Source organism: Lepidochelys kempii, chromosome 1 (genome assembly GCF_965140265.1).
Source record: "Lepidochelys kempii isolate rLepKem1 chromosome 1, rLepKem1.hap2, whole genome shotgun sequence".
NCBI classification, from domain to species: Eukaryota; Metazoa; Chordata; order Testudines; family Cheloniidae; genus Lepidochelys; species Lepidochelys kempii.
In genome coordinates, this window is record NC_133256.1 from 232,679,507 (window position 1) to 232,705,976 (window position 26,470).

At 39.9% G+C, this 26,470-nt stretch overlaps 1 protein-coding gene across 6 annotated transcripts in view; it reads right to left on the reverse strand.

Annotated features, from left to right (window-relative positions):
* Positions 1-26,470, reverse strand: part of SOX5 (SRY-box transcription factor 5) — a 547,399-nt gene that overhangs the window by 166,564 nt on the left and 354,365 nt on the right. For all 6 annotated transcript variants that reach the window (XM_073318355.1, XM_073318369.1, XM_073318362.1 and 3 more), the window contains exons 5-6: positions 11,927-12,099; positions 8,875-8,943 (exon numbers count right to left, since the gene is read on the reverse strand). In XM_073318355.1, coding sequence (XP_073174456.1) covers positions 8,875-8,943; positions 11,927-12,099 — 242 coding nt within the window. The remainder of the gene's footprint in view (positions 1-8,874; positions 8,944-11,926; positions 12,100-26,470) is intronic.

The window sequence follows — 26,470 nt, forward strand, 5'->3', positions numbered from 1 at the left end:
CCTTGATTACCATGCACATTGTAGGGAGAGTGGTCACTTTGGATGAGCTATTACCAGCAGGAGAATGAGTTTGTGTGTGTATGGGGGAGGGGGGGTGAGAAAACCTGGATTTTGTGCTGGAAATGGCCCACCTTGATTATCATGCACATTGTAGGGAGAGTGATCACTTTGGATGAGCTATTACCAGCAGGATAGTGAGTTTGTGTGTGTGGTTTTTGGAGGGGGGTGCGGGGGTGAGAGAACCTGGATTTGTGCAGGAAATGGCCCACCTTGATTATCATGCACATTGTGTAGAGAGTTGTCACTTTGGATGGGCTATTACCAGCAGGAGAGTGAGTTTGTGTGTGGGGGGGGGGGGTGGGGGGGGGGCGGAGGGTGAGAAAACCTGGATTTGTGCTGGAAATGGCCCAACCTGATGATCACTTTAGATAAGCTATTACCAGCAGGACAGTGGGGTGGGAGGAGGTATTGTTTCATGATCTCTGTGTGTATATAAAGTCTGCTGCAGTTTCCACGGTATGCATCCGATGAAGTGAGCTGTAGCTCACGAAAGCTCATGCTCAAATAAATTGGTTAGTCTCTAAGGTGCCACAAGTACTCCTTTTCTTTCTCCCTCTTGTACCTCTGCTACTTGAAGTGCATTCACATACACAGACACAGAGATTGTAACCAAAAACATTAGAAATTTGTCACACTCTCTATAGTCAATGATGAAACCAGTTACAAAAGCCAATGGAACACTGACTAGGAATGGGAGAAGGAAAGGGAGGCCTGGCAGACAATAGCAGCTGGGGAAAGAGGCCTGGCAGCCAAGGGAGATAACTTAGTAATGTGGAAGGCAGGGGTGCTGGAAGCAGGAGTACTGGGGATGGCAGCAGAAGAGGATGTGGCATGATCCAGACAAACTATGAAATTGGAGACAGAATCTGGAAGAGAAGCTTGAAAGACAGGGCACTGAAAACAGAAGACCCGGTTGGCAATCCTGTTGGCAACCTCAGTTGAAAGACCCAGGACTGAGGCCTTGTTTCACAGTTTTGGCAGCTCTGGTGACTGTACTGTGAGTCTCATGGTATTTAGTGTTTTTCTCAAAGCCATAGGTTCTGGAACCATGATTTTTCTTTTTAATTAAGTTTCTAACCCTCATGGCTGTGGGGAAAAGCTGAAAATTGTGATGCCTAAAGGCTCCAACATCAGAAGGCAAATAAAAGGAAGTTAAATTTTTAAAATGCCATGACTTTAAAGCCAATCCCAGGAGTTCTGGGGACCTGCATCATGATTCTTGAATGCTTAGGTTGGGAATATTTGGGGCAGTGGGGCAGCTACACTATGTGTAGACAAAGACAAGCCAGAGTTTGTACTGACTGACCTAATCATGATTTATCCCTAAAACCTCAAATAGTTCAACTGAACCCTGGCTTTCCCTTGAATATGCTTAGAGTCAGCACCAGTACAGCTAGACTGATTGCTGAATTTTGGCTATATCCTGAGTGTAGACAAGCCTGACAGTGAACTACTCTATTGCTTCTAGAAGTGATCTCTGTGGCTTTGACCGATGGAAGGTTGCTCTGTGAATAAACAGAGGATTGCCCATTTGGCATCTTTCACTAGCACTGAATTAACTTTTACAATAATGGAGGAGCTGCAGACCCAGAGATTTTCTATGGTAAATGCATCATTCTCTTCAGCAAAGCACACACTTTACTTGCTGTACATATGATGACATAAGGGAAAGATTAATTTACTCAGAGCCTAGACTCTGATTTCTAGCTTAGATTTTTTTCACTTCTCCCTTTCCGCATCTTGACCCTTTCCTCCTCTCTCTCTCTTTCTCTTTTTATATAATTGAGGTTCCCAAGGGTTTTTCTGCAAGTCCTATTATGATAACTGAGAGGACATCAGCTGCAGAGCCTCTGTGAGAAACAATTGAATAGCTGCTTTGCCAGCAACCTCAGTTGTTTGGGAAAAGGTTGCAAAGTCATGGGAAAGGCTGCAATGCGACTTCTTCATGGGCCGGTCTCAGTGAATCCAGTAGGCCCATGTTTACAAGATGCAGAAAAACAGCTGCTCGTGACACATGATGAATCTGGACACAACATCCCCAGTCTATGAGCCCATTGGGTTTGACTTCAATTTCAGCTTGCAGAGAGACCTGGACTCTTGAAGGCATATCCGCAATGGAGAAAAACAAAACAAAAACAAATTGGCTCAATGGACTGAACCAGCTCTGAAAGCATTTTGCAGAATAGGGAGGAAGAAGGGTGAGAACAAACCTCCCACTATTATCAATGACAATCTTTCCATTGTCTTCAATGGGAGCTGGGTCAGGCCCTTAGTTTGATGTCTTGGTTGATGAGGGCAACGTTCTGTCCCTACCTCTTCCTAATATGTGTGGGGGTCCCCTAAATACAGAGGAATTAGCACCATTCCACTTTGCAGGGGGTGGCAAGCTGCAAAGAGTCATGGGTCTGTGGAGCACTGCTCTGCGGCCACTCTCTCCTCACTGTGCAAAGCAGAGATGCAACCACATTAAAAAAAAAAAAGTTGAGAGTGGACTAAGAGTGAAACTTCACCAGTCCTGAGGCTGCCCTGAAGCAGATATCTACAGGACAATAAAGAGCTGAGAGGAGACAACACCATCATCCCCAGCAGTGGCTGCACCTATGGCACAAAGCCTTTTGCTCACAGGATTTATCCTTTGTGGTACATGGCTGATATTTGCCTTCCAACCGAGCACAGAATCTGAGGAAGGATGAGCTGTGCCGGCAGTAAAATTTAGACTGCAAGTTTGTTGGGGCAGGGGACATTTCTTTATGTTGCCACGTAAATTTACAGTGCTATATACAAGCAACAACTGCCTCCAAACTGCCTCTATTTCATTTGAAACATTATAGCAAACTAATGAAAATCTCATTGTTTTACTTTAAAGAAATACAAAGAGAATTGTTACATACAAACAATATGAAATATTAGGGCTAAAAATCATTCTGTAAATTCTGGATAACAGATGCTTGCTCACCTGAGCAGTTAAACAAAAAACCCAAATGCCAACAAACAAAAATTACTCACCCAAATTAACATCTGTGTGGCAAATCACGATACACAAAGCATTCTGAAATCAGCTTGCTTCTATATACTTATGTAAAGCTAAAATCAGTACATTGTTTTAATGAGGAAAACTCTGTGACATTTCTAACCTGTGTGTTAAACTTTTAAAATCTTTTCAAAATGCTGTGTGGCAGAGAAAGCTAAAACACCCCTAAAATCCCTCCACTCTCCCTTCAAAAAAATTATAGCTAGATTTTTTTTAATAGGGCTGGCCAGAAATCAGATATCCATCCAGCCGGAAATTCCCAGTGTTCAAGATTTTGAAACCTCAAACCTCAGAATTTCCCCATGAATGGGGATATTTTGATTCGGGAACATACCAGTGTTGCTGCCGCCTGTCCCAGGTCTCCCTGTCTGCCAGTGCTGCTCCTGAGGGGAATGTGGGGTGGGGTGGGGAGGTTGGAAATCCCTGGACTAATGACAGGAGGGGAGGAACCGCTGGACCGATGATGGGAGGGCAGCCCAGGAAGCTGGGTGTCTGTGGATCCTCAGGAATCCTGGACAACTCCTCAGGCTGTCTTCTGGGGGGGAGAGGGAGGAGTATGAGAAACCTCAGCTCCCAAGCTCACTGCTAGGCAAGCTACCAAGGACCAGGATCCCAGAAACCTTGGGAGCCCTGGCTCCATGACAGCCCGCCAGCTGGTGCCAGTAGGTGTTCTGTGGCTGCACGGAGAAGCTGGCGGGGGTGAGGATGAGGGTTTCTCCCCAGCAGGGCTATGAAGGACAAGGGCAGAATTTAGCCCAATATTTGAAGGTCCAACAAAGCAGTACTTTGAGCTCATGTGCGCTCTCCTCTGCTTGCTCTTACGGAAGCAGTCAGCTAAGGAACTGTTCTGAAAAACAAGCTGGCATTATCAGGGCTGCTCAAGCAAAATGAAAGCATTACAAAAAAAAAAATAGTAGCAGCTCCATTGGAAGAGCAGGTCCAGGGAGAGCAGGGCAGGATGAACTGAATACTTTGGCAAATGGAAATCAGTAAGAAAAATACCTTTTCATTTTCACATCTCTAAAATGGCATTAAAACACATGGAGAATAAATATAAAGCCCCTTACAAATTAGTTCTAGAGCACCCTGCAGAGCAGATAAAAATGATGATATCCATTTTTCCAAAGCATAAATTGCAGTCCAGTGGCCTTCCTTGAGGTCATAGACAGAGTCCTGGCCTTAGTCTACACACAAACTTGCACTTGTTTAACATTAAACTTTTATGTAAACCCTGCCAACTCATATATGCAGACAAACCCATAGTCCTGCTCTAATGAACATTCCCTCTTCATGTAACAAGAGGGGATGTGTATTTTCAGTAGGATACCCATGTGACTGATACATTCTTCTGTGTGCAAGTAGTTATCATGTCTTTCTTCCGTGTCACAGAAGTGGATACTTTAACTGAATTGTAGTTACATTCAGCATTTCCCGTCCTCCAAAGAGGCGATATACCTTGTAATCTATCCCTGCTTGTGTCTGCAAGTCTTGGTGTTTGTTTGGTAGGGGTAATGGGAGAAGGAAATGTTTCCAACTTAGCGCACTCGGAGAAAGGATTCATAAATCAGCAGGTCAGTCAGGGTTTTTTTTTTTTTTTTTTTTTTTAACCTTAAGGTATTATGTTTTCAATACAATATTTCAATAGATTTTTTGTGCGTGTAATAATTTATCCAGAATTACTACAACTCTAACAAGTTTAGAGAAATTTGGCTCAAATAAAATGAATCCTTTGTCATAAATAGTTTGGGTTCATTGCTGCAGCCTAATCAATCAATTGTTCGTAAGTCAAACAGCAGTCCCAACTTCGTAGGAACATTTCCATGTCAATAAATCTAAGGCAGTTTGTTTAAAAACTCTGGAACCTGTGAGATAGAAGCCTGATAGACTAGTTACGGCAGGATCAAAAAGCCTGAACCCACAGCCTCTGTGCACATTTGACTTTCATGTCACAACTTAGTTCCACCAGCCTTAACCTGTTGTAAAAATCACTGACCATTTTGAGTAATCCATGTAGTAGAGTGACCAGGCCACTGTCTCCACTTCCTTATAATGAATAAGCTATTTTTTCCCTCTGGAACTGTTATTTCTCTCTGCCACTAACTGTTAATTTATTCCATGGAAAGAAAATATTTATTTTTATTCGTAGTAGTATTCATATTTTTAAAAAACTTTATACCTGACCCGGCTGTTTCCACGGACTTCCCTGGGAGTTGGATTGGGCCCTGTGTCACTCAGGATTAGAGTGACAGTTCTTTAGACAGGCAGAAGCCAAGGAACCATCTCTAGAGGAATGAAATGTCTCCATCTCTCTTCAAACCTTGATCTCTGTGATGTAGCTGCCTAAAAAAGGGTGCCAGCTTGGATAGTGTTTTATGTGAAGTAGGCACACAGGGTAAATTTGTGCCCTCACTGACTTCAATAGGGTCAGGATTTCATCCGAGGTCCCTAGACAATGGGTTGAGACAGGCCACCAACTCATTTCCTAAGCCAGCAGCACGTATCAGATAAGTAGTGAGTTGAATTTCATGTACTACTGACTTAGGTCAGGGTTCAAGAAATGAAAGGCTCTATATCTCATCATCAATCTGTGTTTTCCAGTACCCTGGTGAAGACATATTTCATTTTTACACTCTACACTTAAAAGAAACAGGGTCACATTTTTATTATTATGATTTGCAATTTACTCATTGTTTATAAAACAACTTCCCTTCTTACTCTTGGCTCATAAATAGAAACTTAGAACTAAAATCTGGTTCCTCTCTCTCTCCCTCTCATCACTTGTCATAGTAGGGTTTCTTGTATTGTTTTTCAGACTTTTGTTAAAGATGCAGCAATAAAGTTTTTTTTTAAATCTCTCCACCAACACAAAGAATTGCATGCACTTTACAAAGAGAAGGCATAAAGGGCCAGTTATTCAGCTAACGTAAATCAGTGTAGCTCCACTGATTGTAGTGAAGTTATGCTGTTGTAAACCAGCTGAGGATCTGGCCCATAATTTTCTGCAATTGAGACTGCGGGATTACAGAAAGATCTGGGCAGAGAAATCCTGATGCTGTTGAACAAACAGCACACTATAGCATCTACTTACCATAGTGATTTGGGATGCTTTATAAATTATTACATATCTAGCTACTCAGAGATTGTGCCATGGTTGTAAACCCATGTAAAACTTCAGATACTTCTTTACAAACAAGACACTAAAAACTCAAGCGAAAGTCTGGGCTCAAGATGATTTTGTATTATTAAAAAAACAGGAGTATGTGCACATGCACATGCACAACACGCAAGAAAAATTTTAAAAAAAGAAATACAGTAAGTAGTGTAAAGAGATAGGTTTTCAATAGTACAACAAAAAGAAAAGGCAGCTGAGCTGGGTCCTGATCCAAACCCCATTGAGGGAACTGTATTACTGAGCATAGTGTCAGGTTGCAGTGGCATCACCCCTATGAGTACTGCCTTCGCTACTCAACTCAAACAGCCTGGGAGATTGAATGGCTTATAAGACCCCAGGCCCTAAGCTCCTCCTCATGCAAACCCTTATTTAAAACTCCTTTTCACTGCCAAGTGGAAATGCCAGTCTTCTGACAGGAAGTATTTAAAAATATATATTCCATTCCCAGTTTAAATTTGCATCAAATTCAGGTTAAAACCAGTCGAAGGGTTTGTCACGGTATAGGAGAGATCATGTCTTGTGAGAACGTGTTAGCTACCACATTCTAACTAACATGTTCTAATATTCTAGAACAGACAAGGCAATGTAGACTTTAACACATGCCAGTGGATTGAGTTGAAGTGTAAACAGGTAGAGTCTAGCAAACACAATCTAACACCACACCTTTAGTCAAGACCAGAAAACCCTCTGATACCCACAGCCACAATAGCATGCCATAAGAGAAGGAATTACAAATTCCACCTCTGCTCTTTTATTACCATATCCAACCACAGCTTTTCCCAGCTGTCCACATTTCTCACCAGACATACTTAAAATGGAAAGATACCCTCCAATACCAGCAAAAAACACCATCCCACCTCCCTCATAAAATTTATAATACAACAACAGTCCCAAACATTTTGGCTTCATGTAAATACAGAATTTAGAGCTATAGGATATTGTGCTGTATTTTATATGGTCAACGAGCATTCAGAAGTAGGAAAGCAACAGACCTCCTCAGAATGCCTCCTCAAAAAAAGCAGTCAGGCGCCCAACTCTCTCTGTCCATATTTCCCCAAAAATAAAGGTGAGAAGGAGAAACAAAGAACTGTTGAAATTAAGAAACAAACTTTACCAAAATGTTCAATCCTCCAAAATAGTGCAGGATTGATTTCAGTTTTAGATCAAGATGGCCAATGACAGTGGTAGTCTGCCCTCTCATATTTGCCTCCCAACCTTTCAAAAGGAAGGTAAACTCAGTTTCTTTCTATTGTACTTCACTACCAGATCGCAATACCTAACTATTCCAGTCTAAATTTTCTTCTCCATTAATTTTCTTCTCTGTTCAACTCCACTGTAGTCACCAAGAGCACAATTTAAACTTTAATTCACAAGAACACCCACCATAGTGTTCAATGATTTTTTCTGGGTTCAGGTTGACATGCAACATCTTAAAATGATCGTGTGATGGAGCATAGCAATGCATTTATTAGGGGCCAAGCTATCCTCTGACTTACACACCATACTACCTTATTGATTTTAGTGGGGCTGGCAATGGCTCATCTAACAACTGCACACAGCCCTGTATCTTACACACATTTTTAACCAGTGCAAATCAGCTCATGCCACATAAAACCAGTTGCTATGCAATGCTGAATATTAAATATTAAAGATGGACCTGAGGCACGAAGATTGGATCTGGATCTAACCTTCCCTCAAAGTTCAAGGCTTTTTGAATCTAGGAGGCTGAATCATCTAATTATAGAAATCAGACCCAGCCACAAATGTCCAGTCCCAAAGTTTCTTCACATGTTGGGGTGTTTGGATCCATCTCTACCAGCATGTACAATCAGTGATTTGGGGCACTAGGTGATGTGCACTGGAACATCAGAGAGCAGGAACAAACTTTTAGCTTTTTAAATATAACATGCTATTGACTCTCAGAGCATAAAATGTATACTACCATAGGAAGGAAGATGAAGAAACAAGATTAAATAATAAGGAATAACAGGTGAAAAGGAAATATAATCACATCCATAACATTGTGGTACAAGAGTTAGCAACCTTTTTCACTGACGGAGCACGCACATAGCCACTTAGACCTCACCTCCTCAGCTGCTCTCCAGAATCCTTTCGCTTGCTCCTGCTTCAAATGAGTCCCTTCTAGAATTATTAAATGATTTAGACTGTTCTCCTGATACCTAAGGGGAACTTGGTGGCAAAAGACGGGGCAAAACTGTTTCAGCAGAAGACTCAAGATAGAATTGGAAGAGATCTGTAACTCCACACCCAACAACTGAAAGAGACACTAAAGACACTTTTGTGGGGCATGCGCCACAGGCTGAGAGCCACTGTTCCAAGGTCTGATCCTGCAAACCCTTATTCATGTGAATGGCACTCTGAAATCAATGGTGCTTCCAATATGAGTCAAGTTAATCACAAGTGTAAGGGCTTGCAAAATCCTGCTCTTAGTGCTTAATGGCAAGTAACATCCTTATCCATTTTCTTAAAATACAATATCAACATCTGTCTGTATAGATTCTTACAAAGACTCTGGCTGTACTGAAGGGAGTTGGAAGAAAGAAGGGAAAAATGAAAATTAGGAATTATAGGTAGGGTGACAATCTCTGACCTGGATCTGTTGCTGAAGAAGGTTAATTTTGTGTTGCTGCTGCAGAAGCTGCTGCTGTTGTCTTGCAATCTGTGGAGAAATTGCAAATGTAAAATTTGTACCATCACTCCTGGAATTGTTACAAAGGAATTTCCCACCTTTCTTAGTTCTTGACACCACTCTATTAAGCTAGTGACATTGTGGGGTGTGGGTGGCAGCAGCCGGATGTGCTACAGAGGCAGGAGGCTCACATTTGTGCATCATGGTAGAGCCAGTTCATGAAAAAGTGAACCTCGGGGACAACACAGTCAGTACTGATGGGAGGGCGGGGGTAGACTGATACATGAGTCCCTTCTCGTTAGCCAATTTATAGAATCATATTGCCACTGGTCTTAAAGAATACTGCTTGCCTGCCCCTCTCTGTTGGTGGAAGAGCACTTGGGAAAAGACATCAAATAGGAGGAAGAGGAAAAAGGAGCAAAGAAGAGAATACACGGTACATCTATAGCACCTACTGTTCAAGGATTTCCAAGAGCTTTACATATACGAAACGCAGTAGGACGGCATTATTATCTACATTTTATTGATAGGGAAACAGAGGCAAAAAGAGATTGGTACTTGATTTTGGGAAATCCACTTAACCTCTAAAAAGCCACAGACTAGAAACAAGGGGCCAGACCCTCAGTTGGTGTAAGTCAGCATAGCTCCACTGTATCTTCAGTGTAAGTGTGCCAATTTACACCAGTTGAAGATCTGACCCCAAGTCGCCTGATTCAAAGTCCTGCGTATTTATCACAAGACCATCCTTCCCTCTCAACTGAGTAGGGTGATTGTGTGACTCTGGACAGATCCCATTTACAATTGATGAGAAGGTACAAAACGTGTTCTGACTCACAGACTATGTCTACACTGCAGCCACAGGTGTGATCTGCAGCATATGCAGGTGTTACCCATGCTAGCTCTGTTCTACCTAGCTTGCTAAAATTAGAAATGAGGACACTGCAGTGCAAGCTTCAACGCCAGCTGCACAAACAAGCATGTACCAAGGGAGGCCAGATGGGCTTGTGCAGCCCACAGTGAACTTGTGCTGCCGCATCCTCACTTCTATATTTATCAGGCTAGCTAGATACCAGCAATTGGAGCTATACAAGCTGCAAATCACACCCTTGGCTGCAGCGTAGAGAAGACCTACAGAGCTGAGGGGAAATAAGCCGTTACATTTAAAACGCATCTTCTTTTTTGAATTCCACAAGAGTTTTATTTCAGGCACCAGAACAGCTCCATTCCTGTGAATTGCTAACAGAGCATTGCAAGCATTGTTGGAGGAGTATTCTTCCCCTGATGTAAGTCTCAACATTTATGGGAATAACATCCACTTATCGAGGGGAGAACTGATGAGCTTCTCCCCACAAATAAAATGTTAATTTCCTTTATTAAACTAGTCGCATACGAAACTCCTATCAGTACCTGACTTGATAGCCTGGGGAAAGAAAAAAGCTCTGTGTGTTTAGGGAGGCTCACTGTTAATGATTAAATAAATACTTTAGTTTATATTTTTTATAAAAATCAGTTTGTATATAATGCATGACCACAAGGATTTCTATCCTGCGGGATTGTTTTATTGCTCTTTTTTTGCATTTTCACTCTATTCTCCTTTTTCTCTTTGAACTATTCAGTGGTATTAAAACAATAGTGACCTCTACAGGTAAGGGTACAGGTCCTGATGTATTTCTCCCCACAAAGATCTTGCTAGTGATGCCTCTCCATCTTTGTCTGTATACCAGCAACAATGTGAAAGGGCTACTCTAATTTAATGGATTATTCATTTCTCCTGCTGTCCCTTAAAGAATTTCTTCTTCTGTGAGGGTTTTATGTTCAAGAGATGGGAATTCCACAGAACAGCTCAGCCACGATATGCAGCAGTAAGGATGAAATTTTAACTATCCAAGCACCAGTAAAAACAAAGACATAGCTCCCACAGCAACCATAATTCCTCTTGTGCATAATGCAGTGTTTTCCATTGTATGTTGTCAACTGGTGTGCTTTATTATATACATGCAATGTGGGGGAGTTACCGTAGTTTTGGCAATAATGAATGAATTTCCAGACTTTTGTGAGTTTCAAACAAGTCATACAGGTGCTTTCTTTAATTTGCTCTATTTTAAAAAAATAAGAAAGAGCTATAATTGATCAGACATTCAAATAAATGCACTGTTTCCCCATGTTTACAGGAAATACATTCAAGAAATAACATATGGAATGTCTAAACCATCAAATAAATTCAAATCTGTTTATTTCAAGATGCAGAATTCTAGAGCCAGACACACACCCAAGACATAGTGTATCTGGATAACAGCACTCAGCACACACTTAGGGCGCAATTTTAAGCCAGGTTTCTGTTTGTCCTCAATTTTTGTCTACACAAAGCTGGGCAGACACATACATGTGCCTTCACTTTTGTGAAAATTTGTGCCTAGAAAAAAGTATTGGGAAAAGGGGTGATTTTGCATGCAAATTCTAACATATGCATCTACTGATAAGTGTGAACACATATTTGTGCCTGCAAAGTGTAGATGCATGTATTTGTGAGGGCTGAAAATCAATCTCTTAAATGGCGAAGAGAAGTATTACAGGGGTTCACATTTTATGTATTTCTCATTCAGTTCTTTTCAAACTTCACAAACTGCACTTTCTGGTGGCATTGCACTATCTAAGGGCCACATTTTGCTCTGTTATGCACAACCAATCTCACTGACTTCAAGTGGCCATTGGCACAGGCACATTGTGTTTTTATTTGCACTCCTAAAACAAAAGAATTTTTGAGTTTTTGTCTCCCAAAACAGTGGGACAATTATTTGAAAAGTAGAAAAACCACCATTTTTTAACCCTACGGAAAATAAAATAATGCTTCAATATATTTTTACCTGACTTTCCACAACCCAAAACAAAAGGAAAACTTAATTCTGGGCTAAGAACAATCTTGAGAAATTTTAGCCCTCAAAGATAAACTATTGGAAAGTTAAACATCAATGAATAGGAGCCTAGAATGAGATTCGTTGTAATAATCACTCACCTGTTCTTGTTGCTGCTTAGCCAGCTCCATTTGCTGGCGTTGTTTCTCGATTTGTGATGCAGCCAGTTTCTTCTGTTCATCATGAGCTGCCAGCAGCTGCTCACGCAAACTGGTCAGTTGATTGATCATACCCATAAGCTGCCTTTCTTTCTCAGCTAGGCTTTCTGGAGTCCCTGGGCATCATAGAGTGACAAAAGGTAAAGGGAAGAGAGAGAAATGAGAGCTGGGTAATTTTTAAATGGCAGTCTCAGTATAAACAGAATTTCAGTACAGTATATGCAAAATCACAACGCATATTGCAGTTGTGGAACAACTAGGGACATACACTTCACAGAAAAATGAGACAGGGAGGATGATTAAGGCACCATTCAATTCCCTGCACTACCACTATTTTGCTGTGTAACTGAGGAAGTCACTTATTTATTCTCTCTGTGCCTCAGTTACCCATCTGTAAAACTGGGGTTAATAATATTTCCTTTCCCTGCTCCCCCCGCTTTTCTTCCAGTAACCTATTCAGTAGAGCGGATAGAAACATGGAAAAAACAGTTCTGTGAAAACTTTCAAAGTTGTTTACATTTCACAGGGTTCACAACAAACTGTTCTGAAAATGTTTCTGTCAAAACTGGATATCCACATTTTTCTGTCTCCAGAAAAGCCGCTCGCCTGTGAGGTAGGTATTATCATCCCCACTGTACAAGTGGGCATTCTGAAGAATAGAAATCTTATGCACATTAGATTTTTTATTCTTTTTTTTCTTTAGGGCAGGGCAGCTGCCAGCATTCTAGCTGCCATGTCACCCAGCTCTGCTCTGCTCAGGGTTAGATGATACAGTGGTTAAAATGCCAATAGCTGCTACCACGATTGCGATCACTGGTGAGAATTTTTTGAAGTCTAGTGTAGAGTAGAAATAGCTAAGAGGTTGTGCCACTTGCCATCATTAACCCAACTTGCTCGCTATGTTATTTTACAAACACCAAATTTGTGTTATGTACAAGTGCACTAGAAATATGTTCTGCTCATGCTTTCCCAGAAATAGGTACCAATTACCACCATCCAATTTTTTCACTGCAGCAGGTTTCCTTTCACCCAGAAAGGAATGAGAGGGGACCTGCGGATGGTGTAGTAAGAGCCCCACAGATCAGAGAGTAATCAAAATATAATTAATCAAAAACTATGTACAATGATGGCACCTTTGCCATGAATTGAAAAGACAATCAATTAAATCATAAAATATACTCGCAGGTAATCTACCAGCACCCACCAACACCACACAACCCTGGCAAAACTCCCCTCCCTTACAGAAATCAGAACCCATGAAGTTCTTTCCCCAAAAGCTTGAGGAAATGGATAAGCCTTCTGTCTAGATGTCTAAAACAGTCTGCTTTTGGGACAACCCTGCCACACAAACCCCTCTCAAATCCGAGAAGTGTTCTGTTGCCAATGTCACCAACGCTCTCCAATTCAACAAAAGAAAAACTGGCGACTACACTAACCGTGCTCATAGCCAACTATCAATCAGACATGAAAAGAGCTACTGGTAATAGCTCATTTAGTCCACCCCCCTGCCAGTGCAGGAATCTTCCTGCAATATATTTACAACTGCTTTCTGGATTGGATTTCACAGATTCATAGATTTTAAGGTCAGAAGGGACCTTGTGATCGTTTAGCCTGACCTCCAGTATAGCACAGGCCACAGAATTTCCCCAGAATAAGTCGCAGAGGAAAAACATCCAATCTTGATTTAAAAAATATTTCAGTGATGGAGAATCCACCATGACCCCCTTGGTAAATTGTTCCAATGGTTAATTACTCTCACTATTAAAAATGTACACATTACTTCCAGTCTGGATTTGTCTAGCTTCAACTTCCAGCCATTGGATCGTGTTATACCTGTCTCTGCTGGATTGAAGAGCCTGTTATTAAAAACTTGTTCCCCATGTAGGTACTAACAAACTGTAATCAGGTCACCCCTTAACCTTCTCTTTATTAAACTAAATAGATTGAGCTCCTTTAATCTGTCACTACAAGGCATGTTTTCTAATCCTTTAATCATTCTCGTGGCTCTTCTTTGAACTCTCTCAACTTTATCAGCATCCTTTTTGAATTGTGGGCACCAGAACTGGACATAGTATTCTCCTCTTAAATGGTGGGCCATCTACTGTTTCCTTTGAAAGATGATTTCACAACTGAATACATGTCACCACTATTAGGGATATTTTTGTGATATTTAGCTTAATTTAAATTCACTTATTTTCATCCAGTGCTCCCAGCAACACTCCTTCATTACACTTTAACCAATTCCAAATCTTTTAAGTACTTGCAGACAGTTACGTGTATCTGGGAAAATACATAGGGTCAGGCTTTTGGTACAAAAGTAATGTCACTTGATTGAACTTCCTATTAAAAGTCCATAATAAAAGAGAGAGCTCTATGGGGAAATACTCTCACTATTGATGGGAGCATATTTGCTAACACTATCAAAAGACCCATGGGGGTAGGCTGCAGACTTGAGAGATGCAATGAAACAGAAACTATAGAACTTTTTTAGAGTTCTGTTAAAACTTGTGAGAAAGAATGGGAGCTTATGGTAATATACTAAGAGTGGGGGAGAAAACACTTTTAAGTTACAATTTTCACTTCAAACATCAGAGACAAAGCACTAGTTTAAGTCATGCAATTAGTTAGAAGTGTCTATTATGACTCCCCCCATTCCCTGGCTGTTTTTCAGGGGGGAGAATGTGCAGCTTTTCTAAGTGATACAAATGAAATTACCCTAAAGGACTATTCTTGCCCAGCAATCTTAGCTACAAAGAAACATTTAATATTTTGTATCACTGAGAAAATTAATGTTATAATTACTGTTTGATTTACATGGTGCTGGTTAACACTGAAAAAGTGTTTGCAAATATTTTATTCTAAATATTTACTGAGGGGGTGGCTGCGTGGGGGTGTGTGTGGATTTGGCTAGTTCTAAGCTAGGGACAGGCAAGAATAAATGTTTGTCAAATAACTTATTTAAAAAATATAGTGATATTTGTCAGACAGTCAACTAATATGACTTTATCAAGTAATACAAATTTATACTGTGCCTTTCATTTGAGGATCTCTAAGAACCCAGAAAACATTAATATATCCCACAACAACTCTTAGAAGTAGAGAAGTATTTCACGTGTGTAAATTGATAGAAGTCATATGGTTAGTCAATGGCAGAACTGGGAAGAGAACCCAGGAGTTCTGACACCTGGTATTCTAAGCCCAGACCGCGTTGCCTAAGAGAGACTAAACACTCATCACACTGGCACTAATAAGAGACAGTTACCTAATTTCAGACACATCTAAACTTTTCTGAACGGTCTCTTAATCTTATTAATCCATTCACGAGCAAGAAATCTCTCCCAAAGAGAAATGGACAGCTTTATTCAAGTTATAGAAGCACAATTAAATTAGAGATGGGCTCAGAGCTTAGATTTTACATATTTCACACTGGCCATCTAACCATTGTCAAAGAGCAACACATTTTGGTCACTACCAATATATATTCAACAAAATCAACTTTTTCTGTGCACTATGTATTCATCTCTAGGTACTGCACAGAGTTATAACAGCTGTTCATCTACTTTTAAAACAAATAAGAGTTGAATATAATGTTGCCTTTGAAAACCAACCTCATGCACATCATAATTATTGCTCAGAATGAAAGAACAAGTAGAAATGCTATCTGGTCAAGAATAAGGCCTGATTTACATTGGAGAAATAGCCCTTAAAATTCTAACTGGTTTTAAAATCGATTCTACTACCTCATTTTAAATTTAGCTGGAGTTGTAGTGTAAACCAGACTCCAGATGGCCTGAACTGCTGCTATTAAACCAATCTCAGTACCAACTGAAAGTGCTTATGTAAGTGGATGTAACAACTCGAATGCATATTCCCTTCATGTACATGCCTGTTCTGCTGATCATGCAAAACGCATGTAAGCAGAAAAAGTGACACTGTCCTATCTGCTACTATCTACTCTTTAAAATGCAACATGAGGTTCAGATATTAACCACCATGCACACAACTGCTGACATTTCACTAAATACGATTGTAGAGTAGTAGTAGTTTGTAGAGATTTTTTAAATTTACCTCAAAAATATATATTACTATGTTACCAACTATGCAATGAAAGACACTGTAGAGACAGCTGCAAAGTTGAATTTTTACAAAAAGCTCTCACTATAGCTAACATCAGTGAAGCTGGTAGCAATGTTGGGAACCCTACTGTGGGCAGGTTGTTGCCCCCAGCAGCCACTTCCAGCAGCTTGCCTGTTAAACTTGCTCAAAGCTAGTCCTGTTGATAATTGAGTTTAAAAAGGCTCTGGCTGTTGGAGACTAGTCTATACTATTCATATAGTCTTCACATGATTTCAGTGCTTTAAGTCTACACCATGGTAGAGTGATTAAAAAATGGAACAGCCCATTGTGGCAATGTACAAACTGACAATGAGTTAGACTATTTCATACAAGTATTGAAAAGGAAAAGGAAAGTGGCCTAACAACGACTGCCCTTAAAATTACACTGAATTACCATCAAATCCGCAACAAATGTGCATTTCACGTTTAACAAAGCTTTTTAACCACCAGGCCACCTGCCGTTCAGGATATATTGCTCTAGGTGGACACACTGTTCTCATTGTTCCGTAGCACTGCAGAGCCACAACGTGGATTTTCCACCATGAACTTTATCAAACAAGCCCACACATACGCACATATAAGCATCAAAGCAAACCCCAGGACTAGTTGTAGTTACGAGTGAAGACACTTTCCAGACCCCTCTGTTTATTCTCTACTGGCATGAAGGGACTGGGAACAAAACGTATTTGTGGACACAGTCACAATGAGCACTTGACAGCCACAGCCGGCAGCACTAATGGAGGACCAAGTTAATGCTATTCTGTAAGGTTAAATCTATATTTTACCCCAAATTGACACTATCCACAATATTGTTTAGGACTAAAATGATTACACATTCTCAGCTCCGACTCTCAGTCTGAGTCTGGTGGTGGCAGTGACATTTTAATGTACATTAAAGTGAGGACACATATAAGACCAAGTAAGAGGAGAACCCCATCATATTCATGCAAAACAGAACAAGCAGAAGTTTGACAAATGGTTTTAGACACTCACAGCAGCAAAAATATTTCATTTTTATTTCCTGGAGAGCACAACTCAGAAACTGGGATAACCAAGACATTTTTATTTTGTCAGATAAGCCTTAGATGCTGATGGACATGCGATCAGAATCCCCCCCACCCCCCACTCCACCAGATACACTCTAAGACAAAAAGGATAGTGGCAAAACATTGCAGTATGGTTTTGTATAATCTTTGTGACACTGTTAAATAACTAGGAACATTATCAATCAGAGGTACAGGGGAAAAAATAGTAGACAGTTAAACTCATCCCCCGAGTCAGTTTACTACAAAGTAATTACCTAAATAGCTTTTGAATTGTCAGTATCTGTTTTTCAAAGAAAATCAAAGAAAACAATGTGCTAGTATAAAGCCTGGCAAACATAATTACATTGTATTATGTTCATATCATAAAACAGTTATTGTTTAAAAAAATCAAATCCTGTGTACATGGGGGAAAAAATGGGGGGAAAATCCATTAAATGGGAATAGCCATTTTTTCAAGATGTTCTACATATCTCAACCAGTGCAACATGTTTGGTTTGCTGTGATACAATGTAATAATAGGTTTCAGAGTAACAGCCGTGTTAGTCTGTATTCGCAAAAAGAAAAGGAGTACTTGTGGCACCTTAGAGACTAACCAATTTATTTGAGCATAAGCTTTCGTGAGCTACAGCTCACTTCATCGGATGCATACCGTGGAAACTGCAGCAGACTTTATATATACACAGAGAATATGAAACAATACCTCCTCCCACCCCACTGTCCTGCTGGTAATAGCTTATCTAAAGTGATCATCAGGTGGGCCATTTCCAGCACAAATCCAGGTTTTCTCACCCTCCACCCCCCCACACAAATTCACTCTCCTGCTGGTGATAGCCCATCCAAAGTGACAACTCTTTACACAATGTGCATGACAATCAAGTTGGGCTATTTCCTGCACAAATCCAGGTTTTCTCACATGCCCCCCCACCCCCATACACACACAAACTCACTCTCCTGCTGGTAATAGCTCATCCAAACTGACCACTCTCCAAATTTAAATCCAAGTTAAACCAGAACATATGGGGGGGGAGGTAGGAAAAAACAAGAGGACACAGGCTACCTTGCATAATGACTTAGCCACTCCCAGTTTCTATTTAAGCCTAAATTAATAGTATCCAATTTGCAAATGAATTCCAATTCAGCAGTTTCTCGCTGGAGTCTGGATTTGAAGTTTTTTTGTTGTAAGATAGCGACCTTCATGTCTGTGATTGCGTGACCAGAGAGATTGAAGTGTTCTCCGACTGGTTTATGAATGTTATAATTCTTGACATCTGATTTGTGTCCATTTATTCTTTTACGTAGAGACTGTCCAGTTTGACCAATGTACATGGCAGAGGGGCATTGCTGGCACATGATGGCATATATCACATTGGTGGATGTGCAAGTGAACGAGCCTCTGATAGTGTGGCTGATGTTATTAGGCCCTGTGATGGTGTCCCCTGAATAGATATGTGGACATAGTTGGCAACGGGCTTTGTTGCAAGGATAAGTTCCTGGGTTAGTGGTTCTGTTGTGTGGTATGTGGTTGTTGGTGAGTATTTGCTTCAGGTTGTGGGGCTGTCTGTAGGCAAGGACTGGCCTGTCTCCCAAGATTTGTGAGATATATCACCAATGTGATATATGCCATCATGTGACAGCAATGCCCCTCTGCCATGTACATTGGTCAAACTGGACAGTCTCTATGTCCACCCATTCACCCATTGAATTTAATGGGCGTACTCCCAGTTTGTTTTGTTATGCACTTATGTAAACCTTTGTTAGGTCAGGGCCTAATAATTTGGACACGGTCTAAAGGGAACTGTGAACACAGACCATACCTACACTATAAAACCAACCAAGTCAGGGAACCAAGTTACAAAACAGTTGTCCCTTACCCTTAACCCTGGCAAAACAGCGGTAAAATAGCATGGATGGGAACATACTTATACTCCATAACTAGTTAAAACCTTGGTGATGTCCAAGTGTTTTTTGCTTAGTTATGTGAATTTTTTTTTAAGTGAAGATGGGCCTTTAATTTAGGCACAATGTTTTACAAACTTTAAAATAAAAAAAAAAAGATATGAGGGGGAAGTTTATCAAATCCCACAGTCCTTGCATGGCCCCAGCTCCCACCAGCATCAATAGGAGTTACTTCCAAGACTGGATATAACTTCAGGATTAGACTTCATTTGAACAGACCTTTTTTTTCTCCTTGACATTTTTACTCCACCCTCCACCCACATCGCAGACCACTGTATTTTTTTTTCTTCAGTTTTAACTTTCCCCTGCAGTGTTGGAAACCCAAACACAATGTTATTGTGCTAAGCAAAGGGAACTGGAAAGTGAAATGGATCAGATGCCGAATTTCATTCTCCAAACTGAGTGAAATGCAAAACAAACTAACAGCATACACTGTGAAGTGTATATTTGATTTTTTGTTCTATCCATTTTAGTAATTTTAGGTGTCGCTAGAAACACACAGGGATTTATTTTAAACATATGGGTCCAATTCTGTACTAATTTACTCCCTATGCAAATCCATTGGAGCCAATAGGATTGCACTTGATATAAGTCATCTTCAGATTTGTTGCATTAATTTTATCTTGGTTAGGTTTCCTCTAAAATCATAGTGTTAAAGCCTGGTAGTATTCATTTTAAATGGGAATATTCTCCCCTTGAGCCACACATGGAACTGCCATTGACGTCAACAGCAGTTCTGTATGTGGGGCAATGGGGAGTTTATGTTATGCTCTTTCAGGAAATGTACCCTGATAAACAGACATAACTGGCTGGGGTAAGTATGGAATTTAAACACCTTTTTTCTGTCTTTGACCAGAAATTTTTACATTTATTACCAGTCAGTGATTAACCAAATTATTAATGCTATATCACTGTTGTGTGTTTTGTGAGTGTGCGTTTGTACATGCACACAAACCCCCTGTATGCTTTCAACTCAATGCTATGGAAATAACTACAATGAGTATTTATTGTGAGCTGGCATGATGATTTTCAAGCCAGTAACTCTTTGGGATTGCCAGGACATAAAAATCTGAAAATTGGCATTTTCAACTAAGTATTTAAGCCAACTTCAGTACACAGTGGCCACCATTACTTTACAATGCATGTCTGAAATATACAGCTACCTAGCTTGTTAAATTAATTGACTCCATACGGATATGTGAAATCAGCTTAATAGAAGGAAACTTTCTGATTGATTTGTACTAGCTGAGCCATAGCTTACAATACGAAAAAAAAAAGTTATCTGTCTACGGTTTTCTGTAATATATTTTCTTCTGTATTTTAACAAATAAAGCAGGGGTTCTCAAACTGGGGGTCGGAACCCCTCGGGTTGCGAGGTTATTACATGGGGGGTCACGAGCTGTCAACCTCCACTCCAAACCCCGCTTTGCCTCCAGCATTTATAATGGTGTTAACTATATTAAAAAGTGTTTTTAATTTATAAGGGGGGAGGGTCACACTCAGAGGCTTGCTGTGTGAAAGGGGTCACCAGTAAAAAAGTTTGAGAGCCACTGAAATAAATATGTTCTTTTTGGAATAACAGCCTAGAAGGTGGATATTCATCTTGATTTGAGCATGTGTACTGTCTGAAACGTTTAGCCTTCAAGGAAGATGGCTTGGAATGAACTAAAACATTTGATGAACAATAATATTTAGCTATTGTTACCCTCAAGAATGAATATTCTGTAGGGACAAAGACACAGCCTTCTGCTCAGTAGTACATTCTGAAACAGACCAGTCCATTACCTATTCTGCAATGCTAGAAATAAGTCCTCAGTGAATATTCAATATTGGCTGTCATAAAAGTTTTGGTACAGTAGGCTGCAAACAAAGCTTGGTATTTAACCAGGTTAGTTACTTACTGTCAAGGTTACAAAAAGAATAGACAACATTGTATTAGGACTACTTCAAAACAGCTATTCATTGTGCCCCCATCCAGGCAACAAGCTGTAACTATGCTAGCTGGTTCATGTTTTGAATTGTATACAGCAACAAAAGACAAACTCAGCATAATATAGGTGTGTGTGTATGCATGTGTGTGTATATATATATATGCTCTTCCTTTTGACAGACTGGTAATTGTAGCTCAGGACATTAATCTTTATCAGCTCCATCCATGAGGTACTTTTAACTCAAAGAGGACATTGGTTTTAGCCTTTTTGTTTGTTTGTTTATTTGTTTTTAAAGCCAATGCTCTCAATGATGTTTAAATGGAGGAGTTTGGCCTCCACATGGTCAAACAAAATAAAGCCATTGCCATTTGCTATTTAAATTAATTCAATTTTAGACTTTTCCCCCTCTATTGATAACCACTTTTTAAAAAATAAGAGAGGTATTTGGTTAAGTAGGATTTCATTTTTTATTTATTATGAGTCATAATGCTTATTCAGAGAAAATGCTGAAATAGTCCAGTGCAGCTTGAAAGCAGCATTTTAACTATTTTGTCACAAAGCTCTCGATTTTAATATTTTTAGGCATTTTAACGGAATTTCCTCCAATCCTATTTGGTGGCCTTCTCCCAAGGCTTTGTTGCCATTTCCATTTCTTGGACTAACCTCCACCTGCAGGGACAAATGAGAATAGCTCCCTCCAGCCACAGTGTCCATTTCAGTCTTTCAAGTTCACCTGAAAGCGGCACTGCGGTGGTGTGGCTCGATTGGCACACTCTGTTTCTTTGCCGGCTGAGAGTATCACATTGTATTCTGATCAACCACTATTTCAGCAGCTGCCAAGTTTGCCTTTAAAATTTAGGTTCCCCAGTGTGCCACTGGGCAAGTTCCCCCCTCCAGCACTTTTGGTACATCAGCAAAGGCCTAAAGCTCACTGTCAGCAAATTGCTACTATTAAAAAAAACAAAGTAAATAAACAGAGAGAAGATGATACCAAGTAGGTTTCAATAAATATTGAATTTATCATACTTAAGAAGCCAACCACCACATATATCTTATCTCCTCTACTTATGATTCTCTCTCTCACTCTCCTTCTCTCTCCTATTCCAAATACAACACTCTCCATAAAAAAGAATACCACAGGTCCACATCTGACAGAAACATGCAAACATTTTTCAAACGATAATTTGCAAATGCAAATTCACACAGCTATGAAGGGAATGCTCATCTTTCACACATCTCCTGGGGAGTTGTGCTTTATTAGTTAAAGGTTTAAACGCAGTTTTTGCCCAATGAATAATCACCCCCTCCTCCTTTCCCACATCTAAATGTGGAATCCTTTGCTCTCTTGTCTTCAGTTTACAGATTATGAGATCCAACATGTCACTCACTGGATTACTGCTCATAACCTGAGCACTACCCCAAGCTTACTTGTCTTCAACTTGTCCAGTGTTACTTAAATGGAATTATCGGTCACAATCCATATACTGAATCTGCATAGCCCACTTATCTCAAGATTCTGTGTGTCACCTCACAGATTATCCATTTTAATCCATACATTGAATCTACATAACATATGTCTTTAATTCACAGCTCTGATGAGCTATAGTATCACTGAATGGATTATTTCTCTTAATCCATTATTGGCAGTCATAAGACTGTTCACTGAATATACATTCATGCCCTGACTTCACTACACACAAGCAAGATTAAAGTCTTTATCAAACACAGTTTTGTCATATATCAAACACAGTTTAATATAAATACCTGTACTGATATTTCATACAACATGTAACAGAGCTCTCTGCTTAAAAATAAATGTCTATGTCACATATATATGGGTTTAGTGCATTAAGATTAGGCATGGTGGGTTAATCCTGCTCTCAGCTACACTCATTTAAATCTGGAGTTACTCCACTGGAGTTGCCCTGCTTTCAAACGGGTGCAGTTGAGAGCCAGATCTGCCCCAATGACTCTTCATTTTTACAAGAGGTAAAAAGAAGAGTTCACCAGAGTTGTTTGGGAACTATCCCATGCAATAGAGAGGACTTTTAAAAAATAAATGCAGATTCAGATTTGCCCAGACTTTCAGAGATTCAGGAACATCAGTTCTTAAACAATTAACTTACCGGTACTTTAATTCTGGAAGTAAGCAAAGTCAGGAAGATTTTAAACAAAAGTCAGTTCAAACTTTTGTCTTGTAATTCCCTAAACTGATTCAAAATTAGTTAAGTGGGGGACATATCAAAATGTATTAACTCCTGGCAAATGGGAAATAAACTAGACTAACACAAAAGCCCTATGCATGCTAGGAAAGTTTTTCAAAATTTTCTCACCATTGCTAATGCCAGTTCAACCCCACTAGTGTTAGCAACACTGGAAAACCTAGTGCAGAAGGCCCACTGAAACCTACCACTGTACTTGCTGAACGGGTCGCGCCCGCTGACATCCCCCATCTACAATAGGACTTCCAACAATGGTAACACTGGTGGAACTGAAATAGCATTAACAGCAGCAGAGCGTGTTCTGGGTGTGGAGACAGAGGAACACAGCAATTCAGGATTTGCCATATTGTACCAGGCCATTGGTCCATCCCACATATTGCCTCTGCTGTAGCCAATATTGATGTTATGGAGGAAGACAACCACTCTCACCTTACACTGCATGGAAGCTAACGTGCTGTGCTGGACTGGGACGAAATCAGACTCCTGTGGGTTATCCGTTTGAGCTCTGAAACTCATCCTGCTTCACTGAATCCAATAAAGTGTATTACCCATGACTAATCCAACGGGCTTTTCTGAACCCATTTCCAAAACCAGTGGATGTAGAAATAATTTCTATTTAAACATATCTAATTAATTCAATACATATTTTAAAAGTTTTAAACAACTTAATTGCTTGGTGCTTTGAAAAGAATTAAAGGGCATCTTGTATTAGAATTTCATCTAGTGTACTATGGATTGACTTGCTTTGAGCAGATTCAAAATTGTGTGACTTTCAAAATAAGATCTCCTCGGAAGTCTCCATCCTCAGGCTTGTACTTTTCTTCCACCCACCATTACTATATATCTATACAAACACACACATAATATACAACGGATACACTTGTTTATGTCAATTTTTATAGCTACTATTGGTTCTGGAAGTTTCCCGCAATTTTAAATGTAGGTGATATCCTTGAAATGTGTATGAAACTGGAATGAACTTTTCAAGAATACAACATACATTCACACCACAAGAATAAAACACTATTTTTCCCTTTTCTTTAATTGGACATATACGGATCCTTCCACCTGATGATCTCAAAGTGAAATAAAACTAATAATTAAGTCTCTGAGCACCCCCTGAAAGATGAGTAAGCATTGCTTCTCCCATTATAAAGATGGGTAAATTGAGAAAGATCTTAAAAGACTTGCTGAAAGTCACAGAACAAGTAAGTGGCAGAGTTGGGATTAGAACTAGGGATCCTGTTGTAGCTGGTGCTTGCTCTAGCTAATAAACATACTTCCCTACCTTTGGTAAAATATTACCATTTGTTTATTTAAAAGAAATAACAGTAACAGAAAATTAGAATTTAGAAGAATCTTTATCTTCCTTTGATTTTTGCCTCTATCAGAGAATATAATTCAATGTTAATAACATAAACCCAGGCAATAACAATAAGCAACCTCATGCTGAATCTGCAGCACACAACCCTGTAAAACTCCCCTGGATCTAATGAAAAACATAATGAAATTTTGAACATTTAAATGGAAAAAACTATTTGCTATACAAAATAGTTGGGCAAAACATCTTCAAGTCCTGTACACTTTCCAGAATGTCCTAATAAAAAAACACTATTTGAGAATGCGTTTCCAAATATCACTAAAAGAGAAATTTTTTTTAAATGTGTGTGTGTGTGTGTGTGTATGTATATATATATACACAGAGAGAGAGAGAGAAATTAATTTAAAAATTACAATTGAAAAACTGTTAATAACCTCATGTTCACATAGCAGGAAAAAAACATTACTTCTTTCCAGTACAATGCCTCTGTGTGTGTATGTATAAAACAGCTCAACTTGCACACCTTTCATGTTGTCTCACTAAATACAGTTGCAATACCACTGACCTATTGTTTGCTAGTCGCTCATGGCTGGTGGTGGCATGAAAACCACATTCCTGGGCACTAAATAATCAGCCTGCATGACCCCCCAAGAACCTGTCAGCCAAATTCATTTACCTCCAGAGGGCAATGCTCTATTGTATCCTCCTTTCTTTCTAGCCACCTACAAACAATGCACAATAATTGCAACTGTCACGGCAGTCAGTAGGAAAAATAAACCAGCGCCTGTTTTCACAGCTTACTGCCAAACCTGATCCAAACACCTAATAACCATGCCCCCAGCCATAGAACCGCAGTTCCAGTAAAATGCATTGGGTGTGAGGCTTTGAACAAAGCTATGAAACAATAACTCAACTTGTGTTCAAAACATGAAATTTAAAAACAGAAGTTAAAGTAAAGAAAACTCTTTCTCCCCATCCTCCCCCTGTCCCCCCACCTCCGGCAAGACTGAAAGAGCTGTTGAATTTCTTTCATGTTATCTTATAGTCGCTGCTGCTTTCATGTTTAACTTGTGAAGGGGAAAGAGAGGAAGGGAGAAAAAAGACTGCCCTCCAACAGAACAAGATCATAGGCATTTGGAAGAGATTGCCTTCTTAGTACAGAGCAAGCTTCAGAGTCTTTACTCAGTCCAAAGAGAGTGGAGGATCACAGGGAGTAAATTTTTTTAAAACTCCAGCATCTCAAGGGTTAAAGAAGTTCCAGAGCGCTTGTGATGGCTGCTGCAGCAAGAAAACATCGAAATCTGAAATGAAAGCCACCTACAGACCCTCACCCTAAAACATCTTAAAGATTAATGAATCAGTTTACACACCACATCGTAGGGTTACTTAAATCATATACTTTTTGAATATGTACTAACCACACATAGGCCAAGATATTAGCAATAGCTCTCTCTGGCCAATTGACTCATATGTGAGGAAAGTGTGCTCAAGTGCATTTGCGTGTGCAAAGACTGAGTAAAGAATTCAGAATTTGGCCCACTTATAAGAGTAATACACCAGGCTACTTGGTGCTGAAGTGCTGTGTTTGGCCATCAAGTTATCAAATAAGTGTACCAGATGCGTAATTTATTCTGGACTCATATGAGTTACAGTCCCTAGCTAGGGAAGTTGGGGGGAGCAAATGGCATACTTTCCCTCTTGTGTAAGTCAGTGGACTAGAGCAAGCTAGTGCCGGTGGCTTACTTGTGACAAGCTGAAAGGAACATATGAATAAAATACTAAGTTTTAGTGTAAACCTATGAATTATTCCCTAAGAGACTGCCTTTTAGGATTAAAGTGACAGCGTTTGTTTCAACATTTTACTGAGTGTTACTGTGCACTGAGAAACAGGTCCT